Genomic DNA, 21,080 nt, shown 5'->3' with positions numbered 1-21,080 from the left:
TCGGAATCGAGCCGGCGGAGTGGAAGCTGTGCGACGGGTGCAGTTGCACCCGTCGCGTATTTCACTGTCTGCGCAGCAGACAGTGAAATACATGTAGGGGCCCTCTTACGGGGGCCCCTGCAATGCCCATGCCAGTGGCATGGGCACTGCAGGGGCCCCCAGGGGCCCCGCGACCCCCCCTACCGCCATCCGGATCTCGGCGGTCCGACCGCCGGGATCTGGATGGCGGTAGGGGGGGTCGGAATCCCCGCGGCGGTGCAGCAAGCTGCGCCGCCGCGGAGGATTCAATGGGGCCGCGGTACACTGGCGGGACCCCGCCAGTGGTGCCGGTCCGACCGCGGCTTTACCGCCGCGGTCGGAATCCCCATTGGAGCACCGCCGGCCTGTCGGCGGTGCTCCCGCGGTCCTCCGCCCTGGCGGTCAAAGACCGCCAGGGTCAGAATGACCACCTATGTTTTGACTTACTTAGAATTACTATACAATCTCTTCATATTGGAGGAGCTCAAAGCAGTATGATAAGGTAAATGTTTATTTTAACTTTCTATTAAAGTGATGACCCACCCCTGTCAGAAGATAAGTAGGATGAATTGATCATCACTGACTAAAATCTACAAAAGGCAAAGATACATAATTACCTTTCCATTCTAGCGATGCCAGAACTTGATGCCCAAATCACCAAGCATGTTGCTGCCAACTGTGTGGAATCTCTTTTCCCTCTATACATATAGCAAACATTGTTGCATTATTATTTTTACCCTAGCAAGTGTATCTGGCCTATTGGTCAGGTTTTCTGCCAGGAAGCGCTCTCATGTGCTCTGCATCTTAGCTGAGAGGCTTTGAAGTATTGCTCAACATTCTGAAGCCTTAAATCCCCACTCTAAAAAGATTGGCACAGGTAAATACAGACAGATTGAGGGGTGGATGGGAATTCACAGCTCCTAATAGGAATGGCGGAATTCACTCCAATTTATTAAAGAGACGTTCCTGCATTGTGTATGGGGTTTTCTGTGGAAGGGTGGTCATCTTGAATATGTCTGGCCTTCCCATTTGGGAGCAATATTTTGTTGTTTAAAACACCTCCTAATCCCAAATTATTTAAAAACCTACATTTTGGAATCATCTGTCGTAATCTTAATGTCGCTTGTTAACATCCAGTCCTTATCCCAATTGTTATTGAACAGCATAATCATGTGGACCAGTTAATTCTGTATCTCCAGTAGTCTCCATAATCAACCAGTCCGGGTATAGTTTGCTGAGGATTTGAAAGATATAATTGATTTAAAGGACAGTCTGTCTTCCGGCCTGCTTTGCACTCCAAAGACATGTATCTCTCGGGTCATCTTAACCCAATGGTTCAATGGCCACGGTAAACAGAATTGGGGATGAGGGTACGTCATTCTTCCATCTTGGTAGGATTTGCACCAAGTACTAGAGTATGAATGAAATGAGGCAATCTAACAGGACAGTAATTTGCAATTGCATAAATGTTGAGTACAGAATGTGAAAAAATGATATGTAGAACTTGTTTTTCCATTTTCCTATAAAGAGCTGCACAATCTAAATTAATGGATCTTGCCATTACAAATATAAAACTTTATTTGCCTTCTCCGCTTACATGAAATATGATAAATTTCTGTTTATATACATTTGCATAGCAATATTTTTATTGTGTTTGTAATAATATGTATATGGATTCTTTTAGCCCTGATGAAGTTCCTTAACAAAACGAAAGACGCTGGCTAAGCTGGCATCTTTTTAAAAAGACAAGGATACTGCAATAAAGAAGTTTTTCTATGCTACAAAAATACATTTGTGATACCCGAGACATCGATATTTGTAGAGTGCTTCTCTCTAATATTCTTTTAGTTTAAATTTAAATGTTGGGTTGTTAGGCAGGTGAACCCACAGAGAGTTAAGGACCATATTAGATTTTGCCATACGATTATCTGGTGCAATGTAACTTTACCATAGCTGCTGAGCTGTATATATATTTTTGAATTTGTTGTATTAGCACAGCTTTAGGTGACAAGTTACAACATGTCTGGAATTAATGGCAATAGAGAAGAATTAGCAGAGAACTAATTTAAATCTAGCTTAGAAAGTCCAGACACAATTAAAGAAAGGGTCCTTATTAGAATTAGCTTTAACATGAATTAATAAGCTTGGGAAATGAATCAATATTCAATGGATGGGATGGAGTTGCTTTGAAAAGTTATACAGAGAACAAAAGCATCTGTAGAAGCCTTCAAATTCTTTTTCCTCCTAAATTATATGATTTCAATGAGAATCTCTTGAAGTACAGGGAAGGCAACCTTAATAACGCATCACTCAAAATGATGTAAATTCAGAACAAAAACAAACAATTGGCTAAACTGAAAGATCCGATTCATCCCTTGGAGACGAAAATCAAAGATATGAATTTGAAGGAGACTATTGTGAAGGATTATGACATTTTAAATATGCTGATAATGGAAAACTAGTTAGTTTAAAAAAATAACATAAAATTAACAAAATCTGAACAGATGAAAGAGTATCACAACAGGGTATTTGTTTTTACAAGAAAGGTTTGATATGGTCCTACTAAATAGAGAAAGACTCACAAATTGAGTTGAAGTTGAAGAAAGGACTACATCTTACAGTAACTCAGAACTATCCTCAATGGAGGAAGCAGGTCCTAGTAATATGGAGACATCAAAATCAATTCCTTGCTCCTCTCCTTTTCTGAAGGAGGTGTGCAGAATTTGAATGGTATTCAGAAATGTGATACAAAACTAGGAGAGGACAGAGGAAAAAAGAGAAAGACCAGAAAGAACAGGCGTTCACAACCACAATCAACTGAACAAACTGTCGCGTTGGATCTCATTATCCTAAATGAGACTACTGGATTTCTAGGTAGCAGAGTCGTTCCTGGTGTGGGGTATTAAGTCTGACCCACTAAGAAGGACCCCTGTCACCTTCAATCCGGTTTTGCTCCGGCTAACTAGCAGTGCCTCATCTCTCCCAAGGGGAAGGGATGATTGGGCAACTGAGCGCATGACATCTTAGAACTTCTCAGGGAAGTCGTGGTCACTCAGATCCCAACCAGCTCTCTCATTTACAGTATGATCTCATATACAAATGACAAAAGCAGTTTAAGTTTTATAGATTGATTTAATAAAACGACTGCATTCTAGATAATAAGGCATGAGCCGCAATAACCAGAACCATACAACACAGTAGGATTGAAATGGTAACGAACAGAGTGAAACATAAGAATAACGCTATCATAGTGTTAACAGATTACGTTCCCTCTAATTAAGTTCTATTTCGAGCACAGCATGTTAAGCTCTAAGCTTGCCTTTCAGATTCCCTGGGAAGACATCAACCCTCATACCTGAGCAAAGGCCTGTGATCTGGATTAGCATCTGCAACAGGGCAGTCAGTGTCTAGTTGTGGTTCCCTGGTCGGAATCTCCCTCTCACGTGAATTAGGACAAGGAAGTGTTTTTATAACATGTCGATGTGGTAACAAAACGTCCTACGCAATAATGTGTATCGTCTATAAACCAAAGACTAAACTCCTACCACGTCTATCGGCAATGTACCAGACTGTATCCTTGACTGAAGCACAGAGTGAGCGAGAATGTGTTATTGAGAACTCCAGTGCTGAAGTAGGCTAAACAGTGTGATATAAAAAATAAAACAAGACCGTAGAACTGGCTATTAAAATATAACAGTACGAAGCAGAATAAAATGCATTTAGAGCAAAGTGCACAGAGGCCCTATGCTGCGAGCAAAGGAATAAAATGCTTCCAGGGCAAAGCACACAAAGGCCTAACGCCTGAAGCAAACCTGCAAAACCTACATAAAAATGGCTACACTACAAAACAATGAGAATGATGGATTTGGGTAACATGAATATGAAAACAGAGACAAGTATGTTAAGACAAAAACACATTACAAATTATAAATCTTTCAAAAAGAGGGTTATCTGAAGTGGAAACAGGGGCTTCTGAGCAGAAAAGGCGCCACCCTCCAAAGGAAGTGTCCACCTCAGGCAAATAGGCAAATTGAGGGAAAGAAAGGTCCTGATTTAGATATTGGCAGACAGGTTACTCCATCACAATGGTGACGGCTATCCCATCCACTGAAATCTAAATCTCATTATTTTCTATTTTTTTTAGAAGAGATACCTGTCACTGTTGTGATGAGGTAACTCATCTGCCAATATCTAAATCGCACCCATAGTTCTCACCTCTAGCAAGTTCCAGGTAGCTACTGTTTTCCCCCAGGCTCCAGGACATCGAAGTAACCAATGGATGAGTTGCCACTACCAAGACTGCCACTAAATGTGTTCAACGATGTGCCTCAAGAGAGTCCTGCAGCATCTCTAACCCAATGCCCCTGTTGTTGAGGTTTTGCATCCCTTTCCTCATCAGCAACATCTGAACTTTAAAACTACCACCCACAGCTACTCACGTTCAGTACCAGGGACAGCCAAGAAAACACTTCACCTGGGCCGTACAAGTCCGGTAATATTAAAGTAAGTGTTGGATCTTGGTGCTGGGACCTTCCTCACCTTACCACCCAGTGGCTTCCACTGAACTTGTCCTGCAAGTGACTGAGTGTCCCAAGTGTAATTTCTCAGTGACTGCAACATTATCATTTTGCAAGAGTGAAATGCCCTGATTAATTTTTCCTTTTAAAATCCATAACTCTGGTTATACTCATGTGACTGTCTCTGTTTTGGTGTCCAAAATTATATAAAATTCTGTTTCCTTTTTATAAATTGGTGTCAGATTTCTTTTGAGTCATGTTAATTACTTGTTTCCATGCTGGTACTCTGAAATGATTAACACATGTTCCTCTAGTACAGCCTGACTGCTCAGTGCAACTGAGCAAGGGATTTATTAGTGTTAACCCAAAGGACCCATTCAAGGTAACATGAAGATATTTCATAGTGAAGCCAATGGATGTCAATTCACCAAAATGCCAGGGGTAGCGGAACTGACATCACACATCATTTCCTTTTTACTTTCAATCTCACTCATATTTACACATACACACATTCACTCATACACCCACTTTATTTTACATAAGCACACTTCCACCCGCAAGCATGCACACAACATACATTTAAATGTGTTTTTTACTTACCTCAGATACCAAGGATGGTCAGAAACAAGCTAACTGTACTCCATTTTTAATTACACTAATAGTGAATAATATACTATTATTTACTATTGAGGTAATAAAAAGAACTGACGGACAACATGGAAGTGGAGCCCCAAGCAACGTCCATAAGGATGAGCTGCCCCAGTGTTCCTGGCACTGATATTGCCACCTCCGTGGCCAGGGTTCGCTAAGGCAGTGCCAGGGGTTGCAAGGGGCAAGCTGGGGGTCGCAGCTGTGACCCCTGGCGACCCCTGAATGATGTCCATGGTGAAGACTAATCAGCCTCACTGCATAATACCCAGCTTTCCTACACTCATGAATATGATAAAGATTGCAACTGAATGAAAGCTAAACGCCTGGAAGAAATCTATCTTAAAATCAACCCTAAATTTACCTTTATCTATATTCTAACACAGGTACACAAGCCCAGAAAATTCCCATCCGGAAGACCAATCATATTCAGGATAGGGCCAGTAACAGAGAAACTGTCTGAATTCATAGATCATTTTTTAAAACCGTTTCTGTACAATTTCCTATTTTGTATGAGACACAAAAGATATTATGAATAAATTTGACAATGTGAATTGGGACAATGATAGCATGTTGTTTGTAACAATGGATGTTGAAGGACTATATACTTGTATCATAAAGGAGCATGGTTTAATAGCTACGCATCAAATTTTTTCTTTTGGAAGTGTAAATATAATATTATCCAACAAACCTTCAGTGTGGATGTGATCAATGTTCGCTGGGGAGTGGTACGGCCATTATCTACAGGTTTGCCTCCTCTTATGAGAGCCTCGTCGTGGGGGCTATGAGATGGGACATGCGTTGACCTCTGGTGTAAAATCTTGGTCCCATTATATCCAATAATGAGCTTATTATAGAGTCAGCATTACCATCATATGTTATTGTATTTAAAACTGAACCCATACATTGTTGCCTTTCCATGACTGTTGACAAACAGGGAAGATGAATTTTATGTCAAATAAAATACAATCCTTAGCAAATTTAATTCCTCACTTGACATCTAAAAAGTATTCTGATAACACTGGCCCTTAATTCAGGAGGTACCTGGATTAACTGAACTGGTTATATCTAAGCCATTGATCAGTTACCACTAAGGTAGCCTAATCAGGAATAAGATTACTAAGAATGACTTGATCCCTGGAGTGTAAGAAAAGAATAGGATACCAGCTGCTTCAAAAGGCTTTTTACGTGCTCAGATTGTAACACGTGCAAGCATGGTTTTTACAAACCTTTGAAATTCAAATATAATTCTGACAATACCTGTTACATTATCCACGTCATCAAATTTACTAGCTCCTTTGCTGTATATGTCATCATTTGCAGTTGCACCTTGACTTGATGTAGGTGGATAGATTTATCAAACACTCAGAAAACAAGAGTGCAAGAACACTTATCTGGCACAACATACTAAATAAAGATGTCCAGATACTTGTGAAGTCACTTCTCATGGTATTTAGATACAACTTCAAAACTCCGAAACTGGGTTCAGGAAACTGCCCTTAAGAGAAACTGAGGCTAGATGGATGGGCTGTCTCTAGGGAGTGGAAAGAGACCTTCATACTCATGTGCGTCGTTTTCTGGGAAAAATGGTGTGTGTGTCGGTTTCGCCCCTTCACACACGGACTTGCGTCATTATTTTTCATGCGGGGAAGACATGTGTCATTTTCCGGCACGCGGGCAGGTCTCCTATGTGGTTCACCGGATTACCAGATGTCCCAGGGTCTTTGCGTGGAATCCTGGGCTTGTTATCCGGCTGCGCGTCATTCCGGTGGGCTGTGCATGGAATTTTCTCCCTCACGAAAGGCGTCGCATCGATCTCCTCTCTGAAAGTCGGGCGGCGTTGTCCAGGCAGGCCGTGCGTCGAAGTTCCGGTCACACCGCAGGCGTCGCGTCAAACGACGTCTTTCCAGATCGGCGTGCAGTGAATTTTTCACTGCAGAAAAAGCTGTGCGTCAAAATTTCAGCGCACAAGGAGTCCAGTTGAAAAAGAGAAGTCTTTTTGGTCCTGAGACTTCAGGGAACAGGAGGCAAGCTCTATCCAAGCCCTTGGAGAGCACTTCTGCAGCAAGGCAAGAGTTCAGCAAGGCAGCAGGCCAACAGCAAGGCAGCAGTCCTTTGTAGAAAGTAGTCAGGTGAGTCCTTTGAGCAGCCAGGCAGTTCTTCTTGGCAGGATGCAGGATCTGGTTCAGGTTTCTTCTCCAGCAAGTGTCTGAGGTGGTAGGGCAGAGGCCCTGTTTTATACTAAAATGTGCCTTTGAAGTGGGGGGACTTCAAAGAGGGGCCTAGAAGTGCACCAGGTCCCTTTTCTGTTCAATCCTGTCTGCCAGGGTCCCAGTAGGGGGTGTGGCAGTCCTTTGTGTGAGGGCAGGCCCTCCACCCTCCCAGCCCAGGAAGACCCATTCAAAATGCAGATGTATGCAAGTGAGGCTGAGTACCCTGTGTCTGGGGTGTGTCTGAGTGAATGCACGAGGAGCTGTCAACTAAACCTAGCCAGACATGGATTGTAAGGCACAGAAAGATTTAAGTGCAGAGAAATGCTCACTTTCTAACAGTGGCATTTCTAAAATAGTAATATTAAATCCAACTTCACCAGTCAGTAGGATTTTGTATTACTATTCTGGCCATACTAAATATGACCTTCCTACTCCTTTCAGATCAGCAGCTACCACTTCAACAATGCATGAGGGCAGCCCCAATGTTAGCCTATGAAGGGAGCAGGCCTCACAATAGTGTAAAAACTAATTTAGGAGTTTTACACTACCAGGACATATAAACTACACAGATACATGTCCTGCCTTTTAACCACAGAGCACCCTGCTCTAGGGGTTACCTAGGGCACACATTAGGGGTGACTTATATGTAGAAAAAGGGGAGTTTCAGGCTTGGCAAGTACTTTTAAATGGCAAGTCGAAGTGGCAGTGAAACTGCACACACAGGCCTTGCAATGGCAAGCCTGAGACAAGGTAAAGGGGCTACTTAAGTGGGTGGCACAACCAGTGCTGCAGGCCCACTAGTAGCATTTAATCTACAGGCCCTAGGCACATATAGTGCGCTCTAATAGGGTCTTACAAGTAAAACCCTACTAGCCAATCATGGATAAACCAATCAACAGTACAATTTACACAGAGAGCATATGCACTTTAGCACTGGTTAGCAGTGGTAAAGTGCCCAGAGTTCAAAAGCCAACAGCAACAGGTCAGAACAAATAGGAGGAAGGAGGCAAAAAGTTTGGGGATGACCCTGTAAAAAGGCCAGGTCCAACACTTGAGAAAGGATAACACAGTGAATACAGGGCGAAATGGCAATTTAAAGTTGCACCCAAAGCCTGCAATGGCAGGCCTGAGACAAGTTTTAAAGGGCCACTTAAGTGGGTGGCACAATAAGTGCTGCAGGACCATTAGCACCATTTAATTTAACAACCCTCAATTTATGGTATAGAACTGTACTTGGGACTTACAAGTGAATGAAATATGCTATGTGGATTTACAATGTTCACAGGAGTGAGCACAAGCACTTTAGCACTGGTTACCATTGGTGAAGTGCACAGAGTCCAACAGAGAACAAAAACAAATTCAGCAAAACCGGAAACGTGAAGGCAAGGTTTGGGGGAAAACCAAGTCAAGGGTGTCAGGTCTAACAAAAACTATCCCATGGTCAAGTTCAGTGGATTTGCAGGATATCTCATGCAGAACTTATGTGCTTGAATGGCACTTCCTTTTGACGAAAGGTATTTGACTGAGGGCTATTGCATGAATAAAATAAGGAAATGTAACTGAACAACAATTTGTAATTGTCTTTATCAAGTGTGAAATGCGAATGAATGATATATTGAATTTAATTGTTTTTTAGTTTTTCCACAAAGAGTTGAACAATGGTGTAATTCATTGTTCTTGCCATTACAAATATGTGACATTATTTGCTTTCTCTGCTTACATAAAATATGAGTAAAGAAGAAACTTCTGAACTAAATACATACCTACACATAGAATGTTGGAAAGATTGCTAGACTGATTAGGATTTGGGGATCACTATAGAAATAATGTCAACAATTTGTCAATAATGTTTATTTTTAGATCAGTTTCTGTATATATAAATTCATACATCGATATTTTTATTGTGTTTGCAATTAAATGTATAGGGACTCTTTCAGCCCTGAAGAAGTTCCATAATAGAAGAAAAACCCACTGGCTGGGCAGGCAGTTCAGTAAGACAATAATACTCCAATAAGAAATTTTCTACGTCAAAACATTTGATGCGGCATACTTCATCTTAAATTTCTCCAGTATGGTTTGATGGACTATTATTTATTTGTATTTGTGGAGTGCTTCTCACTGTTATTATTTTGAAGTTAAAAGTTGGGTTCTTAGGCGGCTGTACCCACAGAGAATTAACACCTTGTTAGATATTTCCACATTTTTATCTGGTGCTAAAAATGTGTCTATACTATAGCTGCTTACCTTTACATATGGATACACATATGTTGCTGGCATTTAAGGTGGGCATTGTCCATGTAGTTCTGTCTACCTGCATTGCGGGATGCAGTCATTCTTTTATAAAGCACTGATCCTCCAACGGTCTTCAGGTAAACTTATAAAAGTAAGAGTAGCACACACATCTCCACTGATACATGATGACCCACTTTATGCAAAGTTACCAGTCTTTAATTGAATGTTACGTATGGCCACTCCATTTCATCTCTCTCTGTTGTCCTCAGCTGTGAAGCAGTAGAGTCATTAGAGAGCTGTACATAACTTGGCCCTGGCTAGCTGATACGGTATTAAGGGGGTTATTCCAACTTTGGAGGAAGTGATAATCCGTCCCAATAGGGACGGTAAAGTGACGGATATACCACCAGCCGTATTACGAGTCCATTATATCCTATGGAACTCGTAATACGGCTGGTGGTAAATCCGTCACATTTGGGACGGATTACCACCTCCTCCAAAGTTGGAATAACCCCCTAAATCTGGTGTCCTCCACCAACCACAATTTAAAAACAATTCCTGCCATTTTTACAGCTTCCTACACCACACTCCGTGTTCTCGTTCACCAAAATATTTAAAAACACACTTGGTTTCTTGCCACCCACTCCTACAACTCTATATTTACCATATGTGCCCTCACCCAAAATAAAATAAAAAACCTCTAGTGTTATGCAACCTACCAACACCACCCACTTTCCAACTCCTCAATGTCCCGAACCAAATACATGTAAAAATATACGTCTTCTTAAGGCACCTGCTCCCTCCACCCTCTGTATTCATCCCACCTCAAACTGAAAGAAAAGCCGGTACCCTGCCACCCTTTCTTCAATCTATCTGGCCCAAATATATAGCTTGCCTCCTGTCACTCACTCTCACCACCCTCTGTGCCTTTTCTTTCCCTCGCTCCAAGCTGTGCTCTTTATTGGAGCAGGGAGCCTGGTCCCTGCTGTCAGGCTCTTTGATTGGCCTGTCAGCCTAACCTGGAAGTCCATGCCGTGTACTAGAAGTGAAATATTCATGCTATTGGCTTCTAGTGGAAGACGTATTTTATTTAACAATAACATTTCTAAGTATGCATGTTTTTTGTGCTGCTGTAAAATGCTACTCTTAAAAACAGAACACGTGTATGCATTAAATTCCACCTTTGGTGATGTATGAGAAATTGTAAATGTTTGACATTTATATTTTCAATCTGCAACATATTTAGTGATGAAATGCCAGTTGCAATCCTTGAGGAACCACAATTCAGGAGGGCCATTATTGAATGTGCAAACGTGCGCTATAGATTGGGCACATGAGTAGGTGTGTCCGTTGCCAGCTAAATTGAAGAAATTAGAAAATAGGTATTAAAGGGAAGGGGACTTCAAATCTATATGTATTTAGCCATAATGAATCTGCAGTTAAATGGTGACTTGTTTGCCAGTTTTCCCTGCAAGATGGCAGTCATGTTGCTAGGAAGATGTTCAATTTGTTTGCAGTTGCAGTGGAACAGCTTGCAAGGTAGAAATACTGACAGGTTCTGGTTAATTCATCCCTCCAAAGTGAAATCATCTGAATAGGAAAAGCTATAGAGGCTCTGGCCCAAATACCCACTGCAGGGTAATCAGTTCTCTAGGTAGAAGTCACTGTACAAAAATATCAAGACTATTCTTACAGGGGTTGTGAGTAAGATATGTGCTTGTTTGTGTGAGAGAACTGCGGATCAGAAGGACTGTCCTCTCGCTCAAACATTACAGCTGATGGTTGGAGTGCTATGTGGCAAGTCCCTTCTTCCAGGAACTTTCACTGGAGGGCGAAGTTCTCACTATTGTTGCATCTGTATGTTAATGGCATCCCTACACCAGTCATGTGGTTCTGCTCAGGTTTTTAACAAAAAGGTCCTCATCTGACAAAAATTATAATCACAACACAAATAATTCTGTGGCCATGACCAAACCAAATGCCAACCTGAGTTTTCCCCTGCTAATCCAACTGGTCCAACTGTAATACATGCATGCCACTTTAATGCCTGCGCAGACGTCAGATGCTGTACGTTCTTCCATGGAATTGTCTGACTGTCTCCTTCTAGCCACACTACGGTTTCTGGTATTGCAGCCCCAATTCAGTGCTTCAAACTGTTTTCACCATGAAATCGAATTAATTTAATAACCTGAGCTGTTTTTTCGATTTCAGGCAATTGGATGTGGCATCTGCTGAAACAGGAGAAGGGAGGGGGTGAAAGATGACGGTTGGACACAGCCCGGCTGAGCAAGTCTCCTGCAGCATTGCAAAAAAAACCTGCAATCCGCTTGGCTGGATGCAAGTACTCACACCGCAACATCAAGAACACCAGGTCAGAGACTGTGGTTTGAGCAGACAGGGCCCCTGCCTGTTCCAACACCTGCATGAAAGAGCAGACTATGGGGGTCATTCTGACCTTGGCGGACGGCGGAGGCCGTCCGCCAAGGTACCGCCGTCAGAACACCGTACCGCGGTCAAAAGACCGCGGCGGTGATTCTGAGATTTGCCCTGGGCTGGCGGGCGGCCGCCAAAAGACCGCCCGCCAGCCCAGGGCAAATCAACCTTCCCACTAGGTGGCCGGCTCAGAATTGAGCCGGCGGAGTGGGAAGGTGCGACGGGTGCAGTTGCACCCGTCGCGTATTTCAGTGTCTGCTAGGCAGACACTGAAATACTTTGTGGGGCCCTCTTACGGGGGCCCCTGCTGTGCCCATGCCATTGGCATGGGCACGGCAGGGGCCCCCAGGGGCCCCGCGGCACCCCCTACCGCCATCCTGTTCCTGGCGGGAGAACCGCCATGAACAGGATGGCGGTAGGGGGTGTCAGAATCCCCATGGCGGCGGAGCGCGCTCCGCCGCCATGGAGGATTCTGACGGGCAGCGGAAAGTCGGCCGTACACCGCCGGCTTTCCGCTTCTGGCCGCGGCTGTACCGCCGCGGTCAGAATGCCCGGCGGGGCACCGCCGGCCTGTTGGGTCAGAATGACCCCCTATGATCCTCCCAAAGCAGGCTAGAGCCTCACCCGCAGCATGAGACTAGCCAAAGGAAAGTTCCCCTCCTCCACCACACCGTTGTCATGCAAGGTATGGGCCTGCACCAAGAAAAAGGAGGAGGCTTCAAGCCATTGGCATATACAGGGCCGATGTCTCCATCCCTCCTTGCCCCCACCCAATGAGCAGGAACAGCCGGAAGCCAAATGCAGAGATTGTGTCTCAGTGTGCCCTACCCACCTAGAGCACAACATGAGGGAAGGAGACACTGCTTCTCCGGACGGATGCTATCCTGCCCTGGTTTGCCCTGATGCGCCACGTGCATTCTTCACCACCAACCCCTATCACTGAACACATTTGCTTCCTACTCGGAGCAGGTGGGAAATGTCATCCTATTTGTGCCCACAAATGAAAGAAAACTGCTGGAATAGGACCCCGTATTTCAAGGCCTCTGTGTTTAATTTAGATTTCAGGAACAAATCAAATGATTACTCTATTTTGAATCAGGATATTAGCAACTGCATAATGAGGGCATGCGTACACTAAACGGGCTCCCTGGGAAGGATATAGTGAAGGTGTACTCCTGCAGGCAGAGTATTGATGACACGTTTTTGTTTAGATAAGTACCATCCTTATATTTTCAAGGCTAATACGGCTATTTTTTGTTGTTTGCACATAGCTGCCATTTGTATTGACTGGATTTTAAACTGGTAAAGGCATTGCTCCTCTATGATATATGATGCTGGCCAAGCATACTTGCTTGTGTTGATGGCTTCACTAATTGCAACATCTCCTATCAGCCGTGTGAGCAGCATGGGCGTGTCCTTTCTCAGGTGGTTGTGCTACAGGCTACAACTATAGCCTTTCACCTTACCACAGTACTGTACTCTCGTGGGTCAATCGCACATGTATAGCTCCCGATATAAACCTGGCTAAAAAATATTTTTCTACAATCCTTACCGAGTGCTAAGGTTCCCTTACAAATAATTATCCCAAATGCCCAAAATGAACTGCTTTACAGATCCTACCTGTACGAACTCCCCTGGGATCTTATCTTCGGCAAAGTCCTGTTAGGTCAGGTGTACCATAGACCAGCCAAAATCTATGCTAAACTGTGTCCTAAAACAGTACATGCAAGGGCTATAGGAATCACAGAGGCTAAACAGTGCTACTAACAAGTAAACTGCAAAGATATGAGGAACCATTTCACAAATGATCAAAAGTCTCTTGCGTTTACTGTAGTGAGTACTTACTCCAGAAATTCAGTGACATATTTTTGACTGCATTTTGACCAGGTCCAGGGATTTGCGTAGTAATTCAAAGTTGGTGCCATTACATTCAACTGATGTGTTATTCCAGATTCCTTGCATTTAGGACTGTCATCGTGAGGCATATTAAACCTAAAAACAAGTAAAAGCACACAATTAAATGGAATCTTCTTAACAACCATGAAGTTCAAATCTTATTGGTGTCTCTATTTTTAAGTGTTGAGAGCAAGGGTCGATTTGTGCTTCACTGGCTAACTATAATTAAAGTGTTTACAGTGATGGTCTATTAATCATTTGTGGATGCCTTCTTGTTGGTTAACACAAAATCCACCAAACAAAAACCCTTGGTTTTGCCATATTTTCCTTCTGCTAAATCTCCTCGTCAAATGAGAGTGGTATTCCCCATGTATTTTTTCCATTAATCCCAACCTTCCTTTGTCAGGAACAGTAAAACATGTTGCTTTCTATAATGTAACATTGAAAGGAAGCATCTGAAACTTTTCTTGTTTTTTGAGGTAGGCGGATTACATTTTGATATCTAATGTAGCAAATGGGTTGGTTTATTTCGGTTTCCAGCTTTTTAAATCATATATTTGTTTTTCCAAAACAGTTGACTGTCTTCCCTTTTCTCTATGAAGATCCGAAGTCAATTTCCTCGTTCAACATCATGATATCATATAAAAGCAAAAAGAACACTGTCATACAATAAAGAAGACAACAAGGAAATCAAGGCAAAGATGATTTTTGAAAGAATATTATATTAAAAAAAATCAAAATTGTTATTATTGCTAGATGAACATGACACTCTTATTAGCCCGATTTTAAACACAAATATTTTCCAGGTAAGTTTAAAATCTTCTGAGACCACAGAAATGTTCTCTTGTGCACTTTAAGTTGTGCAGAATTCACAAACGTTATGAACTTAGTCGTGCTGCTAGCTTGTTATGAGACTTCCTTCCACCAATTTGGAAAGCTCAAAAATAGTGTTTACTAGGATAACCTTTGCCTGTAAACAAAGAAAGCGTAAATTGGAGGAGACAATATAAGAATTGTACCAATGCAGGCCTAGCGTCTTCATTAATGATTGCTGTTTTACTTTATAACCTGGGGCTCCCACCACAAGAAACAGAGTGCTGTATCAATCTGAACTGCATCAGAAGAAATTGTGGCCGTTATACTTCTATCACCCAAGGAAAGCCTGAAGGAACCCTTGCTTACTCTGGAATCCTGAAGTGGTTAGCAAGTCTGTCTATCATTGCTATCTGTGGCCAGACTATCTGGGAAGTTATTACTCTAAGTTGGAGAACTTTGAAACTGGCCAGAAAAAAAGACATTCACCTTTTGGCGAAGTTGGGACTGTTTTCATCCCAATGGACTTGGACAAGGTGAAGAGGCATTCAAACAAAGGTTTACTAGAGGCAACCAGGCAATACTTATTGTATTCCTGGGTTGTTCCTCTCTGAATTATTTTTTGGTGTGAGAAACAACTTTTCAGCTGCACCTTTCACTAAAAGGATGCATTTTTTTTAACACCTCCCTAGTTTTGCTCCAAGACCAGACCCACTGAAGAATTTCAAGGTTCAAAAAGTGGCTAGGATCCAGGGCATGGTGCGACAGAGGCAAAATAATGCAAAGTGTCCCCACCAGCAAAGCAATGTCAGTGGCTCCAGATTTTGTGTTAGGGCTCCTCAAAGCTTTTGTGTCAAAGCTCAAGGACTGAGAAGAATCTCTGAATTGGTAAGAACATCTCAGTGGAATCCATCTTGGTCACAGCAGCCTGCCTAGCCCCGTGGAAGGTTTTTGACTGCCAAAAAAGCAGTCTTTCTGAATGTATGGAGCATCCCCACCCTTCAAATGGGAAATTACTACCCCCTATTTCGAGATGGGGAACTGCAGGGTTTCTGGCCTCAACGTCTGAAACCCTTGACCCGACTGCACAGGGCCACAATGTCATTGCTACGGTCACATCACCATACCTAGCTTGGGGTACCATGCCTAGATTGCTCCATCTGAGTCGGCCTTGAGTGGTATGGCAATCCCATTGTATGGAAATCAATTATTGACCTTCACAGAGAGAAAACTATTTGAACATCAGAGCCATTGAGAGTTTATTTTTAACATTAGCAGTATTCAGCTTTTGGAGTTTGTGTTAAAGAACCAGAAATTTCAAAAGAACATTGGACTTGCTAAGCATTTCACAGTAGAGTCACCTGGTAGGTGAGGCCCTCTTAAGATCATTGGCGGTCCCCTGAAAGGGCATCAGAAGCCAAAGCTTTTGCTGAACTGGTATATATGTGGGAAGCCTGCCATATTTTAGATAACGGCCTAAGTCAGAAGGTAAAACTGTTGATTGGGTGATGCATCATGCCTTACCTGACCCTCACTTCATCGGGACAGCAGAAAAAGGCACCAAGATCCCAGCCACCGACATGCAAAACACTAACGCTGACTTCTGTGTGACCATTGTTTTCTAAGGAGGTTTTTTCTATAAAAAATCATAACTACTGATGTCCTAACTGACTGTTACTTTTGATATTCTGCTAGTTATTACATTCTATTCAGAATTCATAACAGAAACCTGTTTTTTTTCCAGATACTAGGGCCCTCTTTACGAGCGACCTCTGACTTTCAATGGTCACATTGATGGAGTGACTGGGGCATTGCAATTATGAGTTTAGAGGGACCATTGCTACCTAATTGTGGTCAATTAGGAGATTTCACTTGTTAAAAGCAGGCAAGGTCTCCAGGTAGGTTTTCAGGGAAAATAATACGTAAATCAGCAGGATAAATCCGATTCCTGAGTGAAATTCCCCATTGTTACTCCAACTTAAAAATCCTAGGGAACGGGAAGGAGTCCCTCATGAGGAGGATACATATTGTTAAACTTCGTAGACGCTCAGCCACAGCTCATACCAAGACTGAGGTCACACCCCCTCCCAGCCATCATTCCAGTTCCAAACCTGCCTTTGAAGTGGATTATACTGTACTTGTGTGTTTTATATCTGCAGCATTCGGTTCTCGGCATCTTTATCTATCAACACAGTCATTCTTTAAAACGAATTCAAATGTGAACTTCTGTAGCTGCTCCTCCCGAATGATTATGTATTTTTGCTTTCCACGTTACAGTTTCCACATGTTAATAATGTCATATCAGAAACCAGCTTCCATATGCTGTCATGGGAGTGACAGTCCACAACAATACGAAGAGGTATTCACCTCGTTCACACACATGCTGTAGATTTCGTGTCTGTGTTCCTGGAGAGCTAAAGTAACCCGTATAACGTTTAACCACTGAAGCCATTCGTTTGCAATTGCAGCAGGTTCCTTATTTGTTGGGTTGTAGTTTGTTAGATATGACCAATATCTCTACTGAAAAACTGCTAGTGAGGAATGCAATTGCCATGAAAGCATTAGCCACACAGTTACTTCACTGTCTTTTGGTGTTTGCATGCTTATCATTAATTATATAACTCCGGGTTTCACACGCTGTGCTGAATATCTAAACAATGATACCGTCTGTATATTCTGAAAGCCAATTCCGGTGCAAATGCTCCTAAAATAAAGTGCAATTCTCTTAATGGTGAAAACGTCCAACCACGTCTACAGTGTGAATAGAATTTACAGTGCCATTCACAGCTTACACTACATATTCAATGTTTATTAAATGGGGCCGAGGAAATGTTTAAAAATAGAACAGATTGGAGCAGGATGAAAAGATAATGAAAGTACCGTCGAATAGCTCGAAGCAAGAAGAATAAAAATGAAAAGAAACCTGGTAAGGCACACGAGGTAACAGTTGGGACCGAGATCTAAGAAAAGTTAAAGAACAAAGGGGGTTATTCCAACTTTGGAGGAGGTGTTAATCAGTCCCAAAAGTGACGGAAAAGTGACGGATTTACCACCAGCCGTATTACGAGTCCATTATATCCTATGGAACTCGTAATACGGCTGGTGGTAAATCCGTCACTTTACCGTCACTTTTGGGACGGATTAACACCTCCTCCAAAGTTGGAGTAGGAGGATGTTATTTAAAGAAAATGCGTGATTGAAAGCACGTTTCACATTATAAATTGATCAAAACAAAATAGATAGAAGATGACAATTCTGAAATCGCTTTGGAGATTTCTTCACATTGTTCTATTGGGGGCCCAGAAGCAATTTCAAAATCTTACTTCATGAAAACCAACTACATTTGTGAGACAGCTCTAAACTCTCCTCCTCCGGCCCGACCCTGCAGTGAGGGTCCCTATGCGCTGACCCATGTGTCCTCCTTTCCACCAGCGAACTGAAGTCACCTTTAAGCAGAACCTGCGAGTAAAATACGAGTGGTCATTGCCCGACTCAGACTGAATGGAAAAGGGGTAAAGTTTCTCGCCAGACCGGATAGGAATGACTACTGCTTCCCAGTAGAGTTATATTTTGTGTGAAGAGCAGGCGCGGGTATGGTATCATGGCCAGGAAAGTATTTGAAATCATTCACTAAAAAAAAAACAAAAAAAAAAAAACAAAGCTAGAACTGCAGAATGCATTTTGTAAGACTCGTACGGGGTACTCAGTGTTAATTTGAGAGCATGATGTTTGGTTGTGGTAATTTGGGCAGTTTGCTTGACATTGAGGACTTTGTTGCTTTAACTGATAAGATGTTATACACGTTCCATTGCTACAGTCATCAAGAATAGATTATGTCATTTTGCCAATTTTGATAAATGAATTAATGGCTGTATATGAAGGGTAGCAACGAAGTCTAGGTTATTATATACCTTTAGACCCTGAGTGGGTCCAGCAGTTCACCCCACACTGAACAGTACACTCCAGAAGTAGGCAAGGCCGTTAAGAGCTTCAGTAGAAGTCGACCATCACAAGAGCAGTTAAGCCCCACTTCCTTAATATTTGATTTTGTTTATACTTCATTTGTATTGTTTCTTTCAAAGGTAAATCGCTATTTGGGAGTTCTTTAAGGTAGGTATTTGCATAAATGGATGTTTCTTTTATTGTTTTCCTCAGCTGCGTAATGGCTGCATGTGTGGATATAGTTGTAAAAAAAAACAATCTGTACTTGTAGAACTCTCATTTCTTTTAGCAGAGACTACAAGTTTCTCGTTTGCACATCTTTTTGCCAGTGTTCAGCAATTAAACTTGCATTTCAGTCTCACTTGAAATGGATACTCACCTTTTTGCTGCTAGTGGTATTCCTCCATCAAATGCAAGGACAATGTAGTGATTGTGGTTGAATGTATTTTCCTCCTTTGCCTGTTTCGAAAATAGCCCCAAAATGTCCCTTATTGCAGAGATTTGCTTAGATGAGATCCCTGGCCTACACTTGGTAGTAGCAGTCCCTGAAAAGTATGGTATTGTCCTGAAGGTAGAGGGACACTTATGGATGGTTAGAAAGAGACAGCCATTTTTCACCCATTCCTATAATGTAGCAACATTAACATAAGAAGTTGAATACATGACTTATAGGTTACATAAGCCATATTTAAATATTAATGAGCCCCATAAAACTAACTCTTAATTGCAGAAAAGCGTACTTTGTGTCCTGATGATGGTTCTGATAATGTCACATTTGAGCTTGGAAATACTCTTTGGGCTTGGCATTGTCACAGCACCCCACAATAGGAGACGTGTGCTTGATAGGTAAATCAGCTATCAAATTCACCTTTTAGGGCATTTAGACAGCTGACCTCAAATATAGGGACACAGAGTTAATGTTCTTCAAAACCAAGCACCCCCAGTGTCTGTGTGAGAGGAAGAATAAGGAATATATAGTGTACATGGAAACGAAAACATGAAAAAACTGTAACCTCTGCGTGATTTAGTGCCAGACGTGGACGAAGAAACAGGGCCCTGAGGCAATTTCTAATCCTGCCCTGAGCCCTGCCACTGAAGCCCACTGCCACAAAGATAAGGAGAAAGCGGTTATAAGGAAAGAAAGCACAATCCAATGATGGCATGTCTGTTCACCAACTCTTGATAAGCCAGGCCTTAAATCAGTTTTATCACAGATGGATAAGCACAGGTTCAGTGAGGAACCAATCAAGTGCAGAAGAAAGAATGTTTATCTTCGCTGGTCAATAAGCTGTAACAAGCCCCAATCATTCAGGAGACTGACTGGAAACCAGAAATAAATCACTGAATATCTTTAAGAACAAAATGGTAAGTGTAGGTACTGAGAAAGCAGAGGAAAGTAGTAAGACTGGTAAAGTCCTAAGCAAGCTGAGAGGGAGTAAAAAAAAAAAAAAGATGTCGAAAACAAAGGGGGTTATTCTAACTTTGGAGGAGTGTTAATCCGTCCCAAAAGTGACGGTAAAGTGACGGATATACCACCAGCCGTATTATGAGTTCCATAGGATATAATGGACTCGTAATACGGCTGGTGGTAAATCCGTCACTTTTCCGTCACTTTTGGGACGGATTAACACCTCCTCCAAAGTTAGAATAACCCCCAAAATCTAGTTGTCAACTAATCTGGCAATAGTCATTAATAGTGCTGCCGGGGAGGGATTAACTGCTGTATGTGTGGATAAATACTGTGTCTGGCACTCATAACCTGGAAGTATGGCTGGAATGGAGTACGTAATTCTTTCAAGGCACTCTCTTCCTTACATATCATAAACAAAGTCTTTCAGAGTCACCATAATGAATTATCCCATTTTGGGAGGCTTTAAGCCCGCTGCTGTGCACGTGATGAAGACCATATCTATCCTTCAAGTATGTTGTCTTTGTCTGCGCACTGTCCCCAGTGCACTCTGCTGATATCCTCTGCTTCCCTTCAACTGCACTATTTATTGGTAGTGCATGCGTGGTCATTGAGATAATTAATTTCAAACACTACCAGTAAAGAATTATCAATTAGTGCCAATCCTAATGAATTAGTTGACTAATCTGACACAATTAAGTATTAGTTTGTTAATACCTACACTCCCATAGAGAACAGGCAAAAGTTAGTGAAGACTCTTTCTAGTGAAAGGGTCATGCCACACCTTAAGAAATTGAAATGTTCAATAAGGAATAGGCTAAGAAAGTATCTCAAGGGAAGAGGAGACTTTATAAAAGATACAAAGACGTTCTTCTTCCAAACCATATTCAAGGATCAATAATGTTGTATTTTTCATATTCCATAGTACTGTCATGCTAAAGAAACCTCAATTAAGGGAAT

The 21,080-nt window shown here is 42.1% G+C and overlaps 1 protein-coding gene across 1 annotated transcript in view; it reads right to left on the bottom strand.

The window, feature by feature from the left end:
- The window catches only part of ADAMTS20 (ADAM metallopeptidase with thrombospondin type 1 motif 20), a 1,292,194-nt gene that overhangs the window by 792,998 nt on the left and 478,116 nt on the right, over nt 1-21,080 (bottom strand). The window contains exon 11 of the mRNA XM_069228834.1: nt 13,907-14,053. Within this exon, the coding sequence (XP_069084935.1) occupies nt 13,907-14,053 (147 nt within the window). The remainder of the gene's footprint in view (nt 1-13,906; nt 14,054-21,080) is intronic.

Source organism: Pleurodeles waltl, chromosome 4_1 (assembly GCF_031143425.1).
Source record: "Pleurodeles waltl isolate 20211129_DDA chromosome 4_1, aPleWal1.hap1.20221129, whole genome shotgun sequence".
NCBI lineage: Eukaryota > Metazoa > Chordata > Amphibia > Caudata > Salamandridae > Pleurodeles > Pleurodeles waltl.
Note: the sequence above shows the minus strand (reverse complement) of the source record. Positions and strands in the feature narration are given on the sequence as shown.